The following is a 21,855-nucleotide window of genomic DNA, read 5'->3' on the forward strand; positions in this document are numbered from 1 at the left end:
TAACAAGTGCGCCTGCGTGAAATTCCAAAGCTTACTTGTTTCCAAGTGTCGATTCTTGCGGCATCTTGGTAGAAATGTTGATGTTTATTTAATCTACAGAACACTCCAATCGGGAAAAAACCCAGACAGAACCAGGATGAAAGTATTTATTTGCTTTTTGCAGATCTCTTAAATGCATTGATTAAAATATACCTGTCGATATATTCAGAGAAGAAAACATATTTCAGAATTTCCTCAGATTTTTTTCAAGTCATCTGTAGGAGTATGGCTTATAATTATACAGTGATTATCATTTCTTATAATCTTAAATATATTTGTCTTTCAGAGAGTATTCAGTTTGAGTAACAAGACCTTTGGTGGCCAAGGAACAATCACATACAGTTGGCAAAAAGCCTTAGGGAACTACTTGGCAACTACAGGGTAATTTTTTCTGTTTTATGACAGTGTGATTATGTTTGTACATGATAATTTTTTCTGAATCAAGTATGTAATATGTTTTACGGTGTAACCGTTTGGAGGGCGAAGCCAATATAAATGGGGCTAGATCACTAGATGCCCTTTTAATCGTCTCTGGCATCATAAATTGTTTTGTTTGGACACTAATCTTATTGCTTATTAAATTTGTTCAAGCCCGGCCCAGATATGCTATAGACTACAGTCTGCCCCAGGTTACTGTTTCCATCACATTTTGAAAATGTTATAGAAAAAAAATACAATTGAAATCCTTCATTAAAACATCTTTTTTTTACTCAGATTTTCACAGGAAAGAAAAATTTATCATTTGCAATACAAATCTCCATAGATTTTTATTTAACAGCCGCTTTTTCAGCCGAACAAGTCAGAGAGAGAGAGAGAGAGAGAGAGAGAGAGAGAGAGAGAGAGAGAGAGAGAGAGAGAGAGAAAATTCAAATACAAAAACCTGTAAACAAATTTTCATTCTGGTATGTAAATAAATTTTGTTTGAACACTGAAATATTTCTTCTTCATATGCCAAGGGTTTGTGATCCGCACCGCTCCTAGAGATCACAGTCCCTTGGCTAGCAAAGGTAGGGATATTTATGAATAACTAATAATGAAGCAAAAAATCTTGGGACAGTTAAAATTATTTTGATTCTATCAATATACATGTGTATTATTTTGATGTCTTATTGTCTAGTCTGAAGTAATTTATACATATATTGGATAATACCTGGCTGCAGCTACATGTAGTATCTACATCGCAGATCTCTGGATAATTTCTAAGCATGAAGTATTTTAACTTTTTACTCCCTTATTTCAAATGTATGCATTAAACATGAATTAAAGAGTAATGACGTATATTTTTTTAAAATAAGAAAATCAATTTATCTTGAGAATATTTCACTTGTATGGAAAGATATTAATAAGATTATTTTTGGTCCCTAAATTCACTAAAATTTGTCATCCAAACACTGAATTATTAAACATTCAATGATTGATTTGTGCATTAAAACTAGAGAATTGAGATAGTACCCAAGCTAATTCACATAATAAGGTGCAAATGATGTCCTTCATGTATATTGTACATTCCGGGGTGTATAATTTAATCTGAGTTTGTCTGACAAATGTCTTACATTTAGTGTTCAATGCATATTTGTGATTGTGAATGCAGATCAGTAATTCCTATTATAAATAATTTTTAAGTATTTAAAAAAAATGCTTATTACTCGAAATAATCTCCCTATTTGCTTTTATTTTTGTGGCGGTTTGGGAGTACTTTGAACATTTATTGTATTTTTTAATCATATACGAATGGTTTACACATTTTGGGGTGGGGGGGGGGGGGGGTGATGTAGAATGGGGAAATATTTTACAATGTGTCTGTCAAAGATTAGGATGTCTACACAATTAAGTTTTGATTATCTTTTGTTTTATATTGAATTAGTTATTGGTCGTAACTTATTTTTTTATTTATTTTGATAATTAATTTAAATTCTGGGTACGAAATGACCTGGGTATGAGTATGTTAGGCTGCGATTTGAGATGAAACCTAAAAATGAAATTTCAAATTGAAAGTTGGGGAAAAATCGTCTTTGGTGTTTTTATATAGTTATCAGAAAGCAAATTTAATTCAAATACATGATGTTATATTTAATAGCAATGAATTAAAACTGCTTCACTGTTGGGACACGTTTTTTGTCCAATCAGATGTCCTGAAATTCATTTAATCGGATCTAATGCAACTGTTGAAAGTTGTAGAAAACGAAAATTTGTTTTCTTAATTAGGAATTAATTTTTCAAGAACACACTAGGTAAGTTTGAATGTACTTATCACTCATTAAACAAAGCTGATAAATTATCACCAAACGTGAAGTTAGTACGAGATTCAAATTCAACATGGACGCCGGTGATGTCACTGCGCGTGAAGTTATTCTTTTTTCCTCCATCTTGGAAATGTTTTTCAACTTCATAGGTATAGGGTGTAATTTCTATTTTTAGACATATATACACGTGTTGTCTATAGGGAGAGCTTCGCTCTCACGGGCCCTTCGGGCCCGTGAGAGGGCTTCGCCCTCTATAAACTACCATACAGGTGAATCTTGTATGACAATAATTTTGTGTCAAACCTTTTTAAAAATGTTCAAGTATTTAATGCTTTCTTATTTACATAGAATTGTAATGAAATTGGAGAAATAATGATGAACCAGACCAGGATTCGAACCCAGGCCCCCCTGAAATTCTTGTTAGGTGCTCTTCCAACTGAGCTATCTGGTACTGGTATTTTAGTTGGTTTGATTGTCAGATTCCTCCCCTCTTAAATGATCTTCCCCTTGAAGATTACCCCAGGGTCTTTCCTCTTGAAGGAGTTAATCTGTCACGTCAAGGGTTGTCTTGGAACTAAATGAAATGGGATTGGTGAAAAAATGAATGACCAAACTATGATTCAAACTCAGCTCCAGTGAATCTCTAGTCAGGTGCTCTACCAAATTAGCTATCTGGCGCCAGTGTTCAAATCATCTGGTCTGTCATTATTTCTCCCATCCTGTAACATCTTGTGCCTATGTGGCAGCCCCTTGAACTTGCAGCTAGGTTAACTCCTGCCAGAGGAAAGGGCCTGGGTCAGACTGATTCAAATGCCGGCACCAGATAGCTCAGTAGGTAGAGCACTTTACAAGGGATCTAGGGGACCTAGGCTCTAATTCTGGTCTGGTCCATCATTATTTCTCCAATCCCATTACAATTTTATGTACATGAAAATCATGGTTTAAAATATGATTAATTTTTTCAATCATTTAACAGAATATTTTATTTGAAAAATGGTTTAGTTCAATGTTTATGTCATGTGGTATTGAAATTGATTATTAGGATATCCCTAAACATATGTCAAGGGCTGCTTTTAATACGTTGAACTTTGGAAATCAACCATGAGTTTGATACTTTTCAAATGAGAGTGAAAAAAGTGACATCATGATTAGTGTGAATAGCTCTGATCGCTTTATGATTTGATAATTGACACAATCTGACTCTGATTAATATCAGCTGTTTTGATACACTACAGCCCTTTAACATCTTAAGTAACCCATTTAGAGGTCATGTCCAAACAACTTTTTGATAAATTAATCAAATTGTGGCTGATGAAACTCTGCCAGAGAAAATGAGCTAATATAAACATGCATTCAAGGCTGCTGCCTTGTAGAAAAAAGCCCTACCTTTAAAGAAAGCACATGCTTATGCAATTTGTAAAGTACGTGGTTTAACTCTATTTCTAATGCAAGAAGTATTGAATGCAGAATGATTTGTTCACTGGCAGACACCCTGTTAGTTAATCAGCATATATAACCAAGAACAGTGGAGAAGAGTATATATTGATTTTCTCTCATTTACAGAGCTGACCACATTGTCAGAATTTATGACAGACATGGGGAGATGAAGGAGGAAATTAGCTTACCAGGGTAAACTGTGTTCTGTTATATTATCATTATAATGCTCAGTTGTATTGATTTAGATAAACTATTGAAACAAACTGTAAGAATATTTTATTCCTGCAAAAGTTTGGAATGCCACAGCAGGAAGTGCCGGTAGTATTCATCATAATATCATCATTGTACATTGAAATTATTGTCTTTTTAGTCTTAGACTTTGAAACTTTTACTAATAATGACCTTTACAGAATGTGCACTGGTATGGGCTGGGACAGAGATGGAGATACACTGGCAGTCATCAATGACAAGAATGGAGTTGTCACCCTTTGGGATGCTAACACCATGAGAACCAGCCAACTGGATAGTGGGCTAAGGTACACAAGCTGAATTAATGGGTTTTTAACATGTTCAGTGATGTTGTGGTAGTAATCAGACATTTCATTAATGTAGTTATTTGAGTTGCCAATTTTTGTTAACATTATGAGCATGATGAGTGTGAAATAATTTATAGATGAGAAACATGGCCTTTTAATTCTATGTTGTTTTCTTGTAGAGATCAGATGACATTTCTCTTGTGGGCCAAGGCTGGTCCTTATCTAGCAATTGGAACCTTCAAAGGAAACCTTATGATCTATAATCATCAAACATCAAGGTGAAAATGTCCTAAGAATCTGTAGATTTAAACCTGAACCTCTCTTTACTTTAATAAGTATTTTTATAAGTGTATCATTATTTTCATTACTGATTATGCTTAATGGTTTTACAATAAACTAGAGGTTTTAATTTCTATTTTGATTTATATTGCGTCAGATTATATAACAGTATAACTTGTCCGGATTGATACTGCAGACACGGTGTTTAGATGTGTTTTATTTTGGTGTGTGACAGGAAGGTGCCGATCCTGGGGAAGCACACGCGGCGGATCACCAGTGGGTCGTGGAGTAATGAGAATCTGCTGGCCCTGGCCAGTGATGACAACACCATCTCCATCAGTAACGTAGAGGGCGACACAATTCGACAGACCTCTGTCAGGGCCAACCCACAGAATGTCCAGTTCTCCGAGATGAAGGGCGACGAGCGCAGTCAGATAGGCGAGAATACGGTAAACACTTCTCGTAATAAAGCATTAAGAAACCCAGTGCCAAGAAATACAAGAGAAGAGAATACAGTATACATGTTATTTCTCAAAACACAAAAGAATACAAATCCAGTATTCTGAAATACATATACGAGTGGAGTACTTCCTATTTTCATAATATGTACAATTCTACTGCATGTAGTCAAAGTTAAATCTTCTTTCAATATGATAATTGAACTGACCAATTCACTTAGTCTAGTTGATTGGTTGATATAAGGGGTCTTTCACTAGTTGATTGGTTAATATAAGGGGGCTTTCATTAGTTGAAAACTTACTGGTTAATATGATGGAGCCTTGATTGACAGGTTAGTGTTGTCATTGGGAAAAAGACTCTGTTTCTGTACAACTTGAATGATCCAGAGAATCCCATTGAACTGGCGTTCCAGCAGAGATACGGCAACATCATCTCCTACAAATGGTATTCTTCTCTTTATTTTTCCTGAATTTCAATATAAATACACTGTAGTTCAAAAATCCTGGCATAGAAAATTTCAGAATTGAAGCCCGTATCATGGGCATTAAAAAGTGAATTTGGTTTGCCAGTTTTTAATGCATTACTTTTTTAAGCTACAATTTTATTCTTTTGTTCATTAAAATGTTAAAAAGAAGGTAGATACAAACATTTCTTATATCATTCTGATCTCCTTTTAAATAGATTAGTAAATTTTGTTGGATGTTCATGAGAGTTATCTTTACCTTCCATTATTTCTGTTAGATTAACAACGAGTTAACTTTACCTTTAATTACTTCTCTAGGTATGGGGATGGATACATCATGATCGGATTTTCCCATGGTTACTTTGTGGTTATATCCACACATATGAAAGAAATAGGACAGGTAACTTATATAAACTATTGCTGTAACCTGTTGTTAATGTACATTGTATGTACTGTACTATTGGTGTAATGCATTTTGATTTCAAAAGTGCTTCATTTTTATCCTGCATAATTTTAACTGCCAGATGTTGGTGAATGTCAAAATGGTAATTAAAAAATGAATGTTCACTTACTTATATAATATATGTAGTTGTGTTTAAAATAAAAGAATGAGATTTCAGATTTTTTAAAAAAAGATCAAATGAATTTATGAAAATCATTGAAAGAGGGCATGAAAATTATTGCAGTAGTCTGAGGTTCATGCACATATCTGCTGACTATAATTTGGATTCAAGTATCTTTCTTTTGATATGAATAGATATCTTTAATTACACTTTGTAGGAACTGTTCCAAGCCCGGAACCATAAAGACAATCTGACCTGTATCGCCATCTCTACGTCTCTCAACAAGGCCGCATCATGTGGTGACAACTGGTAATACTGATACACACAATCCACAGTTAGCTCCATGCTTATTTATTCTCTAAACTGTTATATGTGGTATTCAGTACTTATGCATGTTAAATTTAAAGTTCTATGAATAAGGCATGTGGAATAAGTGTTGTCAATAGTATGAGTTGAAAATCAATCATTGAGATAATGAAGATTATTTAGATGGGATGTGTTAGAAAACAAAGTTTCAAAAAGAATATGTTTTCTGTTTATGAATTACAAATGTTTATTTTAAGATTTACAAGGAATTTAATTGTGTGTTTCTATGACAGCATCAAGATCCATGACCTTTCTGACCTGAAAGAGATGTTTGCCATTATCAACATGGAGGATGAGCGTGGCCTTGATGTTTTGAACTGGTCTGATGACGGGCAGCTACTGGCAGTGTCCACACAGAAGGGGAACCTCCATGTGTACCTGACGCGCCTCCCCATGCTGGCCTCGGCCCACCAGACCCGCATAGCCCACCTGACCTCTCTTCTGGAGGTCACCATAGAGGACAACGTTCAGCAGGTACTGCTTGTGATAGCTGTCACACAGAACCAGGGATCACCAATGACGCTGCTATACACTGTTGTCATATATTTATAGAACCAGAGGTTGTTGACAAGAGCAATATTTTGTAGTAACATTTTAATAGAACCAGAGGTCATTGATAAGAGCGATATACTGTGATAAAAAAAAACTTAGAGGAAAACATGATGAGAATAAGAAAGAAAATGAATATGTAGGCAACCTGTATAGACCTATCTATATGTTTGCTAACATTCATAGCTAAAGGAAGCACTAATCTTGTAGAATGTGTTAGAAGAAAGAGATGTCAGAATATCCACATTATATGTCATTAGACTGCCTCTTGTTTGGTGTAGAAATCAAAATGTGCCCTCTTGTTTGGTGTAGAAATCAAAATGTGCTTTAGATCTATACTTTAGACAATGTAAGAGGTAACTATATCATTTTTTCAGGACCAGCCATTGACCATTCCCATTGATGTGGAGCCCACGTTTATAGGAATTGGACCATTCCACCTGGCCTGTGGAATGAACAACAGGGCCTGGTTTTATCTGCTGGGAGACGCAGGTGAAAATAACACTATCACACTGATGTTGCTGTAAATAACATTGTTACACTGATGATGCTGTAAATAACACTGTCACACTAAGTAAGACTTACCACACTGATGTTGCTCTATTAACACTGGCACTGATTTTGCTGTAAATAACTCTGTCACATAGTGTTGCTTTAAATGAACGTGTAACCGTAATTTTGCTTTAAATAACACTGTCACACTGATGCTGCCATAAATAACACTGTCAGTAACTATGATATTGCTCTAAATATCACTAAGGCCAATATTGCTTAAAATAACATTGTCATGCTGATGTTCCTGTAAATAAAACTCTAACCGTAATGCTGCTCTAAATAGCAGTCACACTGATGTTGCTGTAAATATCACTGTAACCCTAACCCTGTAACCTTAATGTTGCTTTAAGTAACACTCTAACCCTAATGTTGCTGTAAATAACACTGTCACACTAATGTTGCTCTATAAACACTGTTAGTGGTTTTGCTGTAAATAACAATGTAACACTTATCACACTGATATTGCTTTAAAAATCAAAATACACTGAGTCTCACTGATGTTGCTCTATTAAACTCTGTCATATGGTGTTGCTCTAATTAAACCTGTAACCTTAATGTTGCTTTAAATAAAACTGTCACACAGACGTTGCTGTAGATATAACAGTTACTGTCACAGAGATGTTGCTGTAAATAACACTGTCACACTTAAAACATTGTGACACTGATGTTGCTGTAAATAATACTAGAACTATTTTAACAAGACCTTGGACTTTCAGTAGGACGTAATTATCTATTTCTTGCGTCAAAACAAGATAAAAATGACGCTGGTTCAAGCGAAATTTACACAGATTGCGAAGTCGTAGCTCAAAAGCCAGACAAATCTTGTTGATTTCAAAAGGCCATATCTGAGTGGCCAGCGATGAAATAGACAGACCTACGCCACATTGCTGCTAACACAACTATCCAAAGTCCAAGTTCTTGTTAAAATGGTTCTATGACACTGTATTCCCTATGCCTTTGTTAATGTCAATTGCACTTAGAACACAGTAATCAAATTGTTTCTGACAAAAACCAAACCTTTTAAAAATGATTGGGTTAGATACCACAATTTGTTTATTTTGAATGAACAAAATTATGCATGGTCTTTATTTATTGTCAGCCATTTAAGCCTGTAGTGTTGATGTGTTTCGAAATGATGACATGAATAGAGCGACTATATCAATTTGTTTTTTAATATGATGACAGGGATAGAGAGGTTAAAGGACAGGGAGTACCTAGGGACCGTTAACCACATCTGTCTGAATGCCGACTACGCCGCTGTGGGCTTTGAGGGAAAAGTTCAGCTTCATATGGTGAGATCTACATGTACATCAGGAAAATCAGAAAATTGAATAAGTCTTCTTTTGTTTCTATTATACAGGTAAATATATGTGTAAAGAACATGATTTCTGCCTGTTCTTTTACATTTTCTTTGTTATGACTAAGTACTTTGGTTTGATTGATAGATTGAGGGAGAGACGGCAGGAACGACGGATGAGCGTGAGACTCGTTTGTTTCCTGACTCCAGTCAAGACGACTCCCGGATAACCTGTCATGATCTCACCAATGACTTCCTTATCTATGGATCTGATGTAAAAAAACGAGACACTTGTACTTAAAGATTTAAAACTATGTTGTATAAGTTCTAAGCATGTATACAAGCTTTTAATGAATTGTTTTGAAATTGTACCAAACTCTACTATATTCTTGAAGCTCTAAATGAATACTGTAAACTAACTTTTAGTCGCATGCGAGAAATTTTCGCGAGGTTAGCAAGAGCCTTGTCGTCGTGAATCTTTCTCACTGCAAACCAATCCTTTGTCTATAGGTTTTTTAACAATACAGGTCTATATAAGGCTTGGTCGCAAACAGTAGTCGTCATGAACCAGTTTATCAGCAGTTAATCGCGAAATAAAGTCGCCGAAAATAAAAATTGGTTTACAGTACATGCTAGTAGCTCTTAATGTTGTTAATAATGGAATCATCTATTAATGGTCATGTTTTACTTCCAGAATGGTGGAATTACATATTTCTATGTGGAAGACTGGAATTTTGTGAATGAGTTCCGTCATGTTGTGGGAATTCGAAGGATTTTCCCGGACCTTGGTGGAACACGACTAGTGTTTATTGATGACAAGAGTGATGGTTTTGTATATAATCCAGTAAGTCTCGGAACTCACTATTTTACCTCACCATTAACCGTTTTTAAGAACTAAATGTTTACAATACATGTGTACCAAACTTATTCCCTAATCAATTAGTTACATGATCTATGCTTTTTCTTGGAGAATATAAAATTGAGGTATAATTTGATAGAGCTGACATTTTCCCCACATTCCATAGATACTGAGAAATGCCTGCACAATGATAGTAACAAAGTTAGTATTTTAAATGTTTTGTTTTTTAAAAAGGTGAATGATCAAGTCATTGAAATCCCACAATTCTCCTCAACCACAAAAGGTGCATTATGGGAAAATTGGTCAGGAGACAAGGTGAATTAATTAAAGAAAATCTCTATAAATACGATATCAGATTAACCATCTTACTAGTTTAAGGGATTACCTATATGAGCATATCTTTTGTAAAACAAATGTTGTTTTAAATAGTAATTGTAACAGTTGTGTTAAAGTAAATGTAGGTGAATCAAATTTTGTGGAGAGTTTTATTTCATTGTTTATATTATATTTCATTGAATAGATTTATTTAGTAAATATATATTGTTGTTTACAGGGTGTTTTCATCACCTATGATGAAGAGAAGATATATACTTATCTATACTGTAGAGAATCCACTAAAGGTATAACACTCATCATCTCATTAGAGAGCCTACATTTCCATAGAATAATCGGCAACTTGTTGGTTTGATTGTAAAAGTCCTTAAAAAGTGCTTACATATCAAACTGCTGTTTTGAATAAAAGCCAAAAAATTCCAATGCCAAAATGGCCTGATACAAGGTATATGTCTCAATTATTCGATGTAGTTTGTAAATGGCCTTTTTCCTATGATTTGTTCTGTTAGGCCCAATAGTGGAGTATGTAGGAGAGTCCAAACTTCCCTACGGAATGGTTCCCATCATGCTCTACAATGGGGAGATAACTCTACAGACACAGAGTGGGCGCATACAGACCCAGATTTTGGACACACATACAGCACTCTACACAGAAAGCTTGGAGGATATGACAGTGGAGGAGGTTTGTCAGATTTGTGATCACTCAGTGATGAATAACTTACTGTCCTTATGTTATTTTATTTAGATATGAATAATATAAAATTTAATGTATTTTATAATAGGTGAAGAATGGTTTGAAACAAGGAATTGCCATCAGAAGGTATTGATTATTAATTTTTTTTCTTAAAATAAATACATGCATGATAAATGAAATGAAAATGATAAATCCAGACGATTCTCCACAACACATATATTAGACTACATTTATTGAGACAAAGTTATATTGAATGTAACAAAATGTAATGCCCTATGGAAACATTGGTTTATTTTTCATAGATTCAAAGAAGCATGGAGTTTTTGTGAGAAGTTAAATGACATGGTGGCCTGGATAGAATTGGGACGGTCAGCCATGCAGGCTATTGAGATAGACTATGGTAAGTTCAACTACAGTACTGATCAGACCCAACCTTACACTCAAGCAGACCCCAACTAAACCTTGGGTCTACATCCGGGTCTTACTCAGGGTTTACCCAGGGTCTGCTTTATGAAAATTTGCATCCACTTGAGGTTTACTTTGGACCTACAAGGAGTTTACTTTGGGTTTACATGGGGTTTGCTCTTGGTGTCAACTTTACGCACTGAAGTGTAAAGCAGACCTGTCTTTTATCTTACCACTTGTATATTCCAAATACACATGTAACGTATGCTTTCAGGAGTCTACTTCTCATTTGGGGTTATTTCTCTGTGGCCACTCTTGGTTTTCTTTGGGTTTACTTGGGGTTAACTGTGTGTCTGCTCTAGTAAACCTGGAGTAAACCCAGAAAGTAAACCCAGGGTTTAGTTGGGGTCTACTCTCTGTTAGGTTGGGTCTGACAGATACTGTATATCTCATTTAGATATACTATGGTGAGTTCAGCTGAAAAGTTGTGAGTCTCAAATGTTGAGTGTTATGTGTCACAAAACTAAACAATACAGACAAAAATGAAAAAAAAAAATAATTTCCTGGAGACATGGAAATGTTACATGTAGGTTAATTTTCAAGGAGAGAATCCAGTCCACTTAACAGGCAGAATTATGAACACCTGTAAGCTTTCAGAGAGTGTATGCTCTTTTTAATTCTTTAGCCATCAGAGTATACAGAGAGATTGCAGATGTTGGCATGGTTACCTCTCTACAGCAGGTCAAGGTAAGATGAATTTACTTCTGTAAGTTAGTTTCTAACACTGTAAAACATTGATTTTATCACCTGCCAATAAACAGTTTAATAGGCTGACCAATTTTATTTTCAAGTAAAAAAAGCGTTTATTGCATGTCATAGTAAAGGCATTTGACTTGCTAAGTGTCATTACTTCCTTAGATTGATTGATTGATTAATTAGTGATTGCTTGGTGATTTCAGCACCTTGAGGATAAGAACTTGCTGTCTGGTTATGTGGCCATGTTCCTGAGTGAGTTTAACCTGGCCCAGGATCTCTTCCTAGCCTCAAGCAAACCACTGGCTGCCCTAGAGGTCAGTTAAATATCACTCATTATTCATCTCAAAATAGGTGTGTTAGTTTCTGGAATGAAATACAGCACTTTCTGTTTTGTGACCAAATCTTTATGATCTTAATCTGAATCAATAAAAGAACCATTTGATGAGATGTGTTTGTGCTCCTACAGATGCTGTGTGTTATTGAATATATTAAGTATTGGTTTGTTGATTCTAGATGAGGCATGTTTATGATTAAATGTCGGTTTGTTGATTCAAAATAAGGTGTGTGTATGATTAAATGTCGGTTTGTTGATCCAAGATGTGGTGTGTGTTGGTTTGTTGATCCTAGATGAAGCGTGTTTATGATTAAATGTCACTTTGTTGATCTTAGGTGAGGTGTGTGTATGATTAAGTGTGGGTTTGTTGATCCAAGATGAGGTGTGTGTATGATTGATTAAGTGTCGGTTTGTTGATCCTAGATGAGGCGAGACTTATTACACTGGGACAGTGCCCTACAGCTGGCCAAGGCTCTGGCCCCGGAACAGATCCCCTACATATCTCGCGAGTATGCTCAACAGCTTGAGTTTACAGGAGACTACATGACTGCTCTGTCTCACTACGAGAAGGGTGTGACTCGTGAGGAGAAAGACCGAGAACATGACGAGGTTTGTGCCGCAGGAATTGCCAGGATGTCCATCAGGATGGGCGACATAAGAAGGTCAGAATTTTGTCTACGATAAATGAATGAATAACTCTCTGTACAATACAACAGATGGTCAGACATCTGTTGATGATAAATTCTTTGTAGAATAAATCATTGAAGATCATAACTCTGTCAGTGATAAATTCTGACAGTATCAAATCAATGCTCAATACTATGCAGAATAAATCATTGAAGATCATAAAATTCTGACAGCATCAAATCAATGCTCAATACTTTGTAGAATAAATCATTGAAGATCAAAAAATTCTGACAGTATCAAATCAATGCTCAATACTGAGTAGAGTACATCAGAAGGTCAAAGCTCTGTCAGTGATAAATTCTAACAGAATCAAATCAATGCTCAGTACTCTGTAGTGTACATCAGAAGGTCATAGCTCTGTCCGTGATAAATTCTGACAGTATCAAATTAATGCTCAATACTGAGTAGAGTACATCAGAAGGTCAAAGCTCTGTCAGTGATAAATTCTAACAGAATCAAATCAATGCTCAGTACTCTGTAGTGTACATCAGAAGGTCATAGCTCTGTCCGTGATAAATTCTGACAGTATCAAATTAATGCTCAGTACTCTGTAGTGTACATCAGAAGGTCATAGCTCTGTCCGTGATATATTCTGACAGTATCAAATTAATGCTCAGTACTCTGTAGTGTACATCAGAAGATCATATCTCTGTCAGTGATAAATTCCGACAGTATCAAATCAATGCTCAATACTATGTAGAATACATCAGAAGATCAAATCTCTGTCAGTGATAAATTCTGACAGTATCAAATTAATGCTCAGTACTCTATAGTGTACATCAGAAGGTCATAGCTCTGTCCGTGACAAATCCCCTGAAGAATTGAAAAAAAGTTACATATATATTAGAATGCAGTTATCAATACAATGTAATTGTTTGATTTCATTAGATCTGAAAACTGAATTATTCTGATTTTCTTTGAAGGGGTGTTTCCATGGCAATGAAGATGCCAAGTAGAATTTTAAAGAAAGAATGTGCTGGAATTTTAGAAGGCATGAAGGTATTAACTAAAGGATTTTAATGCCTTTTATTGCTTTTATGTCTACTTCCCCAAGATTTGCCAAATTTTGTTATACATGTAGTTCAATTTTAATATCCTTGTTCTGTTTAAGTCTCTGTCATATTTTCTTTAGGAAAAAGTGTCTTAATGATAATGTTCACACGGAAATTAGTGGAACTCTCATTCACCTTGATATTTCAGTCCAGATTTTGTCACTGATAAAGTTTTCTATATTAAATCTTTTACCCTCAGCAATGGACAGAAGCAGCCACATTGTATGAACAAGGAGGTTACTACGACAAGGCCGCCTCAGTCTACATCCGCGGCAAAAACTGGTGAGGCTATAGCCTGTTTGAACAACAACTTATATGTAACAGAGTCTTATATAAACTGATCAGGTTATTAAAACTCAAGATATCAGCTGGTACATGTATGAATTAAGCATTCCAATGTGATTCTTACTGTTGATATAGATAGAGTGGAGATTATTGGTTCTTACAATGTCATATAGAATATGTAAGTATAATATGACCATTGATTGTCCTGATTTTAGGGCAAAGGTTGGAGACCTTCTCTCCCACATCACATCCCCAAAGATACACATCCAGTACGCCAAGGCGAAGGAGGCAGACGGACGGTACAAAGAAGCAGCGGAGGCCTACCGCAGTGCAAAGGACTGGGATAATGTGATCCGGATCAACCTGGATTATCTTCAGAACCCGGAGGAGGCTGTCAAGATTGTCCGAGACACTCACTCCATAGAGGGAGCCAAGATGGTAGCCAAGTAAGTCCAAACAGAAGGACACCTGCTAGTTGTGGATCAGAAACAATTTATATTCATGAATATTAGAAAAATTGCTTAAGAAGGTACATTGCATGGCTGCATGCTCTCTAAGAGTTTGTTTGAGCTGGTACATTTTACCTTAAAGGTAAATAAAATTTCATTTTCAGGTTTTTCCAGAGACTGAATGATTACTCCTCAGCGATTCAGTTCCTTGTGATCTCCAAATGTAATGATGAAGCCTTCCAGTTAGCTCAGGCTCACAACCAAATGGAGACTTACGCTGACATCATAGGTATACTCTTGTTTATTCTTCTTCAGAATAGCTGTAAAATTTGAAACCCTCATTGTCACAAATATTTCTAGCCTTAAACCAGTCCTTAAATGTCTTTGGTTTTATATTTTTCAGGTAATCAACATTTTAATCGCAAAAATTAATTAACGTGAACCAGTTTTTCTTCGGTAGATAGCAAAATAAAGTAGTAGCGAATAAAAGTTAGTTTACAGTAATGCCCTCATATGACCATGTACCTGCAGCAAAAATATTTGTCTGTTCCATTCTCATCAACTTAACATCTTTTTACATGACATTTTTTTTAAACATAGACCAAGACTTTTACTTATTAATAACCATCTTTTTTCATGACATTTTTTTTAAACCAAGGATTTCACTTAAATGATCAGTGACCCCCTCACAATAAAAAGTTATTCAAACAAGAGATATAAATAAAAGGTGTAGATATTGTTTATCAATCATTGTAAAATTATTAATGTTCAGTTCATTGAAATACATGTAACTCAAATTTTACACATAAATGCAGTTTATATAAAAGTTACATCCCATTGATTCGTAATAGGTATTCTGTTTGAGTAAGATAATACTGTTTGCACGAAGCCACCTACAAAGACAAGTCAATTTTAGGGTATATCTGTAACAGTTTACAATGAGATGTTTTTTTTAAGCAGTGATTGTATGTATGATATTTTTTTCCCAATATACACACTAAGGGTCTTACATCTTATAGTACTTCAGTTTGTTTGGAGATTTGCCTTTTTTTTAAACTTTATGTAAGCATTGACTATTTCTTCAAAACTTTAAAAGTCTCAGTAAAACAAAAGTTGTGTTTCTTATAAATATGTTTGTGCATACTCCAGAAAACTCCATTGTATGCTAATCTCTACCATTGGTTGTACTTTACAGGACCTGATGCCACCCCTGAGGATTACCAGAGCATCGCCCTGTTCTTTGAGAATGAGAAGAACCACTTCATGGCCGGCAAATTCTTCTTACTAAGTGGGCAATACAGCAGAGTAAGCTGTTACTACAGACAGTCATTTATAAAAGCAAGGGCATACATCTAGAAATGCTCATTTTGGCTTCTGCTGCCTAACTTTTAATGATGGGAAATATTCAACTTGGGAATTTGAAATGAGCAGTTAATAAAGGATTTTTTTTTTTAAATCAGTTGGCATATCTATCCTATCTTGCCTTGTATACAATATAAATAATGACTGTCAACTCTTTCACTTTGTTCTTTGTGATAAGAGCTTGTTGTATTTTGCAGGCCCTGAAGCATTTTGTGAAGTGTAGTGGAGAAGATGGTCAGGCTATAGAGTTGGCCATTGAGACAGTGGGCAGGGCCAATGATGAGTCCCTGACCCGCATGTTGATTGACTTCCTGATGGGAGAGACAGACAATGTACCCAAGGTATGTACTGTCCCAGACAGATGTATATGTACCCAAAGTAAAATAAACAAGGTATATACTGTCCCAGACAGATGTACATGTACCCAAGGTATGTACTGTCCCGTGTTCTGTTCAGGGTTATAACATTGATTTAGACATTGAGACAGAGGGGGAAAAACCAGTGCAAGTTACACAAAGCCTGTTACAATAATACTGTTCAAGTGTAGAAAAAAATCATGCTGAAGATATTTTTTGTACATGTAGTTCCAAGATGTTTGAAATTGGCAGGGTACAAGTTGCTATTAGTCCTATTTATATCACTGTCTCATTAGTCCTATTTATATCACTGTCTCATTAGTCCTATTTATATCACTGTCTCATTAGTCCTATTTATTTCACTGTCTCATTAGTCCTATTTATATCACTGTCTCATTAGTCCTATTTATATCACTGTCTCATTAGTCCTATTTATATCACTGTCTCATTAGTCCTATTTATTTCACTGTCTCATTAGTCCTATTTATATCACTGTCTCATTAGTCCTATTTACATGTATATCACTGTCTCCTTCCAGGATGCCAAGTACCTGTTCCGGCTCTACATGGCACTGAAACAGTACAGGGAGGCTGGCAGAACAGCCATCATTATAGCAAGGGAAGAACAAAATGCTGGTCAGTACAAGGGAATGGATGCCTAGTGTTTGAAACATTCTTAATTTAAGTGAATATGAAACACTGATAGTTGGTTTTCACAAGTGTATGAAAGAGTAATGTCACTGGTTTTTCATGTAAACTATACATGATTGGCCAAAGCTTTTCCTCTGGCTACCGATTCTGTTCCTGCAGAACTTGAACTTATACATCTTCCAGCTGTCAGCCATAACAGAATTTAAAGTTCATACTTTCTATGACAAATGCTTTAATTTATAATTAATTTGCAGGAAACTACAGAAATGCTCATGATGTTCTGTTCAGTATGTACAAAGAGCTGATGCAGCAGAAAATAAAGATTCCTTCAGAAATGTCCACCAACCTAATGATTCTCCACAGTTACATCCTGGTCAAGGTTTGTCACATCCTGGTCTAGATTAAGTTCATCCTGGTCAAAGTTACTTTTTTCCTTATCAATTAATTTTTATTTTAATCAAGGTTATTTTCAATTTAGATTGATTAATGTTGATTATGTTTTGTCAATTAATGATACATACTGTTATTGTTGGTTACAGTAAGTTGTAAGTATTTTTTAAATGAATTAATCAGTTGGTATTTTATGATTTAGATCCATGTAAAGAGAGGTGACCACATGAAGGGGGCCAGGATGTTGATTCGAGTAGCCAACAACATCAGTAAATTCCCATCCCGTAAGTAATACTGATAATGTCTTTTACGATCACAAATAAGAATCACTGAATATCAGATATACCAATAACATATTTAATTCAAATGACTGTGATGATAAAATCTTTGTTTAGTATCCTGTGTTTGACCAGGGGAAACTGTTTTCATTGTTAGTGTTTGATGTTTTGTTGTTGATTCCTCTGTCACCAGACATTGTACCAATCCTGACATCCACGGTCATCGAGTGTCACCGAGCGGGGCTCAAGAACTCATCCTTCAGCTACGCCGCCATGTTGATGAGACCAGAATATCGCAACAACATTGACCTGAAATACAAGAAGAAGATAGAAATGATCGTCAGGAAGCCCGATAAGACGGAGGAGGAGGAAGCATTGACGTCGTGTCCGTACTGCAGCTTCCAGCTCCCAGAAACAGCCCTGATGTGTCCAGAGTGTAAAAACAACCTGCCCTACTGTATTGTCACGGTAAAATGTTCAAGTCACAAGTTACCTCGCTGTAATGTCACAAAAACTGCTTAAATCAAGATTTATCTAAAGTCACAATAAAGTGTTCAAGTAAAAGATGACTTCACTGTGATATCATGATAAAGTGCTTACCGTAAGTCAAGATTTACTCTACTGTATTGTCACAGTAAAGTGTTCAAGAAAAAAAATTATATCACTGTAATTTCACGGTGAAGTGCTCAAGTCAAAATTCATCTCACTGTATTGTAATGATTAGGGGCTCAAGGGAAGATTTTTACCATAGCTATCCCTTCATACCTTCTGTAATGTTTAGGTTAAGATTTACCCAATAATTTTATCACAGATTTTCACCTTATCTATGCCTCTACAATTATAATAATTTGTCTTTTGATTTGATCCTGTCAATGCCTCCTTTTTTTGACAAGTTTGTGTATTGATATTGTTTTCTCTTTTACATTTCTGTAGGGTCGTCACATCGTGAATGATGACTTGACTGCCTGCCCTAAGTGTGACTTTCCTGCAATTTTCTCCGAGTTCATTAAGTAAGTTCTGAATTGCATGGATATGTTTGTATTATTGTCTGTTTGAAAAATTGTCAATATGTTGACAAAATAGTTGATGTCTTTATCAAATTTAAGACTTTCAAGTTCCATTTGTAGGAATAGCATTATTAGTTCAATAGTTTGACCTGATATGGTTTAATGTGGTCATTATATTACATATGAGGCAGGTGGAGCTTTTGGAATATACTGATCAATTAAAAACCACACTAGGTCAACATCAACACATGTAACAAGTTTATCTTACCGACAGCCTTTGTATAAATGACAAATATCAAATAAAACAAAAAAAGAATCTCTCAATTTATAACAATGTTACAACTTTAAAATTGGGCTTGAAACTTGACATCATAATGATCTAAGAATGATGTCATAATGTGTGAGGGGAGGTATATTTTGTACAGATAGTGTATGGATTTTGCATGGTCTTCATGTGAGTGCAGTAAGCCATTAATTTTCTTGCACATTAGCTGGAGGTAAGATTATATTGAAGGTTATGTTCCATCCATACACATTTCTTAAACTTGGAGAAAATTGTGCAGCAGAAAAGTGTTCATATTGAGTTTTTAGTTCTTTTGTGAATAGTTGCATGAATGTATATTAGCAAATTAAATTATCATATAATTTACTTGTTTTTTTTCAATGTATAATTCAATGACATGCCAATTTTCCATAGAAAAATCAAAGTACTGAAGTACTGAGGGGAGTTGATTTTATCGATTATCATTTATTTTAAAATCAACTTATCTTGCATGGTATATTAGTTTCTAGTCTGTATTTGAATTACGCAGTTTTTTTATTATATGAATTTTAGACTTTCCCGACAAGATTTCGAGAAACCCCATATGAATCATGTTGTGTAATATTTAAAGATAGATTTCAAACTATGTATTAGTAATCGAAACAATTCTAAAAATCGTATGGATCCAAGCGCTATTGATATCGAACTCCAGTCTCGTTCAACCAGACGCTCGGCTGTCTCCGTTAATCTCCGACAAGCAAGAGAGCCTCTCTGCTTGTCAGAGATTTACGGAGACACCTGAGCGTCTGACTGAACGAGACTTTATTACACTCTGGCGTAGGAACACATGAGACTACAAAAATATCTAAATTGTTCGTATCATATAAAATCTGAATATTTTCAAAGTGTTTATAGATAAGTTTCCTTGAAAAACAATGCTTCAGCATACACTACATCGAATTTTTCTATTATTTTCAAGAACTTAGTCTTGTCAGCGGTGATGATTTGTGCTTAGGTCCAAACACTGTTTCACTTTCGGTTTGCCAGAGTAATTGCATAGGAGAGTTGATTAAAACCAACTCCCAAAAATTGATGACAATGAAGAATTGGAAAACAAATATTTGTAGTCCTTTACTTACCTGCATAAAATGCAAACAAAAAAAATCGATTTTCCTTTGTTTTATTTAATGTTTAGAATGCAGCTGTCAATTAATTACAAACTGTGTCATACATTCTAGATTACAGTTTTTCTCATACATCAATGGGTTGAATACTCTGTTTGTGCCAATTTAGAAATTAAAAATCTTGCTATGCAACATAGAAAAGGTTCCTAAAATATTGTTTACAGGTTGATTTCATGATTATGCTTGCTTTTTTTTTTAAGGTTGCTTGAAACTGAGGAAAATTGTCCAATGTGTTCTGAAAAGATTATCAAGGAAAACCTGCAGAAAGTGACGGACATCAACAAATACCTCCACCCAGAGGAGGGCACCATAGAGTAGAGGAGGGCACTGTAGAAGGGAACACTGAATGCTAGTCCCTCTGTTACTGATACCATGGATCATCCCCTTTCTTTACTAAACTTATTGTTTCTGTGATATGATTTTACCTGATGTTAAGAGACATTACAGACACAAATCCGTCCAATGTCTAAACTATGAAGGTTGTACACTTTATAGATCTGAATAAATTTTGTAATTCTGTTATATGTGTTGAATTCTGCATATATGTAGATTAATGTCAAACATTATCAATCATATTCCCACACCCCATCATATTAATCAGTAGAACCCAACACCCAGTTTGGCAACCATTGTTAACCCTGTATCTCTATATAATACATCTGTCAACCATAGTTAACATGATCAACTATATCTCAGAAGTGTTAACTATTATTTATACTAAGAACAACCATTTGTGATTGCAAAACATAGTTTTTCTGATAAGTATCTATACCTATAGTTAACAAATATAAATTAAAGATGAGAATCTATGTTTATCAGCATAGTTTATATTTATTTACAGACAGATAAACATATGTAAACTATAGTTTACAACCGTTAAAAAATGTTTTTACAGATAAAAACTATAGTTGCCGAATCATTAACTATGATTTACGGTTCGTAATAAGAGTATGATGGATAAACATGAAATAATGCAAAAGAAAAATATCAACAAATCTGATATTTCTTTAAAAAAATTGTTCCAAACTATGTATATTGATCATATCATCGATTTGAAACCCTTAAACATAGATTCAATACTTGGAATATAATGAGTTGAACTGGTGTATGCATACGATGACCCTCAATATATGTCATTTTTATATAACTTCTTTTGTTTTATAGAGTGGGTCGATGTTCCATATTACTGTCATAGTCTCCTAAGGTTTAATGAAAAAACCAATTTCAATGAAAAAAAAACCAAAATTTGCACGAATGACCCACATTACAATAGAAATATTACTTTTGTTACCGTACTAATATTTGAACGCTTAGGAAAGTACAGTCAAACTTCGTTATCTCGAACTAGATGGGGCTGTTGAAAAACTTCGAGCTATCCGAGTATTAGAGATATCGAGGGTAAAATGCTTTAAAAATAGGTGGTTGGGACTTAAAAAACACTTCGACATATCCAATGTATTCAAGATGTCGGTGTTCGAGATGCACATACAGTTTTTAAGTTTTCTTGGGCGTGTTTTTTTCATAAGCTGGGACGAAATGGAACACTTAATATATGTCTGGCAAAGCTCAAACAAATTCCTATTATAAGAACATTTTACTATCGTTGTCTTCCATGCGGTACATAAATTTTGGAAATACTTGTATGAATGAGTACAAAAAAACCTGGTCTACCTTATCCCCGTCTCCGAAGCGTAGAAATTTAGCCCCCGTACGTTGGAGACAACTC

At 35.0% G+C, this 21,855-nt stretch overlaps 1 protein-coding gene across 1 annotated transcript; it reads left to right on the plus strand.

The window, feature by feature from the left end:
- Positions 1 to 9: 9 nt before the first annotated feature.
- Positions 10 to 20,651, plus strand: LOC105339927 (WD repeat-containing protein 19). Its single transcript, XM_066074367.1, has 34 exons — positions 10 to 142; positions 326 to 420; positions 3,846 to 3,911; positions 4,130 to 4,255; positions 4,435 to 4,533; positions 4,770 to 4,983; positions 5,325 to 5,437; positions 5,775 to 5,856; positions 6,237 to 6,328; positions 6,619 to 6,859; positions 7,312 to 7,426; positions 8,675 to 8,781; positions 8,935 to 9,060; positions 9,481 to 9,630; positions 9,880 to 9,960; positions 10,199 to 10,265; positions 10,488 to 10,660; positions 10,761 to 10,798; positions 10,975 to 11,072; positions 11,763 to 11,824; positions 12,037 to 12,147; positions 12,591 to 12,829; positions 13,778 to 13,853; positions 14,106 to 14,188; positions 14,407 to 14,637; positions 14,805 to 14,929; positions 15,836 to 15,945; positions 16,200 to 16,343; positions 16,897 to 16,993; positions 17,263 to 17,387; positions 17,601 to 17,682; positions 17,870 to 18,144; positions 18,610 to 18,686; positions 20,330 to 20,651. Exons 1-34 carry the CDS (start codon positions 137 to 139, stop codon positions 20,445 to 20,447), a joined length of 4,044 nt encoding a protein of 1,347 aa, XP_065930439.1. The 5' UTR covers positions 10 to 136; the 3' UTR covers positions 20,448 to 20,651.
- Positions 20,652 to 21,855: the final 1,204 nt, after the last annotated feature.

Source organism: Magallana gigas, chromosome 2, assembly GCF_963853765.1.
Source record: "Magallana gigas chromosome 2, xbMagGiga1.1, whole genome shotgun sequence".
Taxonomy (NCBI): domain Eukaryota; kingdom Metazoa; phylum Mollusca; class Bivalvia; order Ostreida; family Ostreidae; genus Magallana; species Magallana gigas.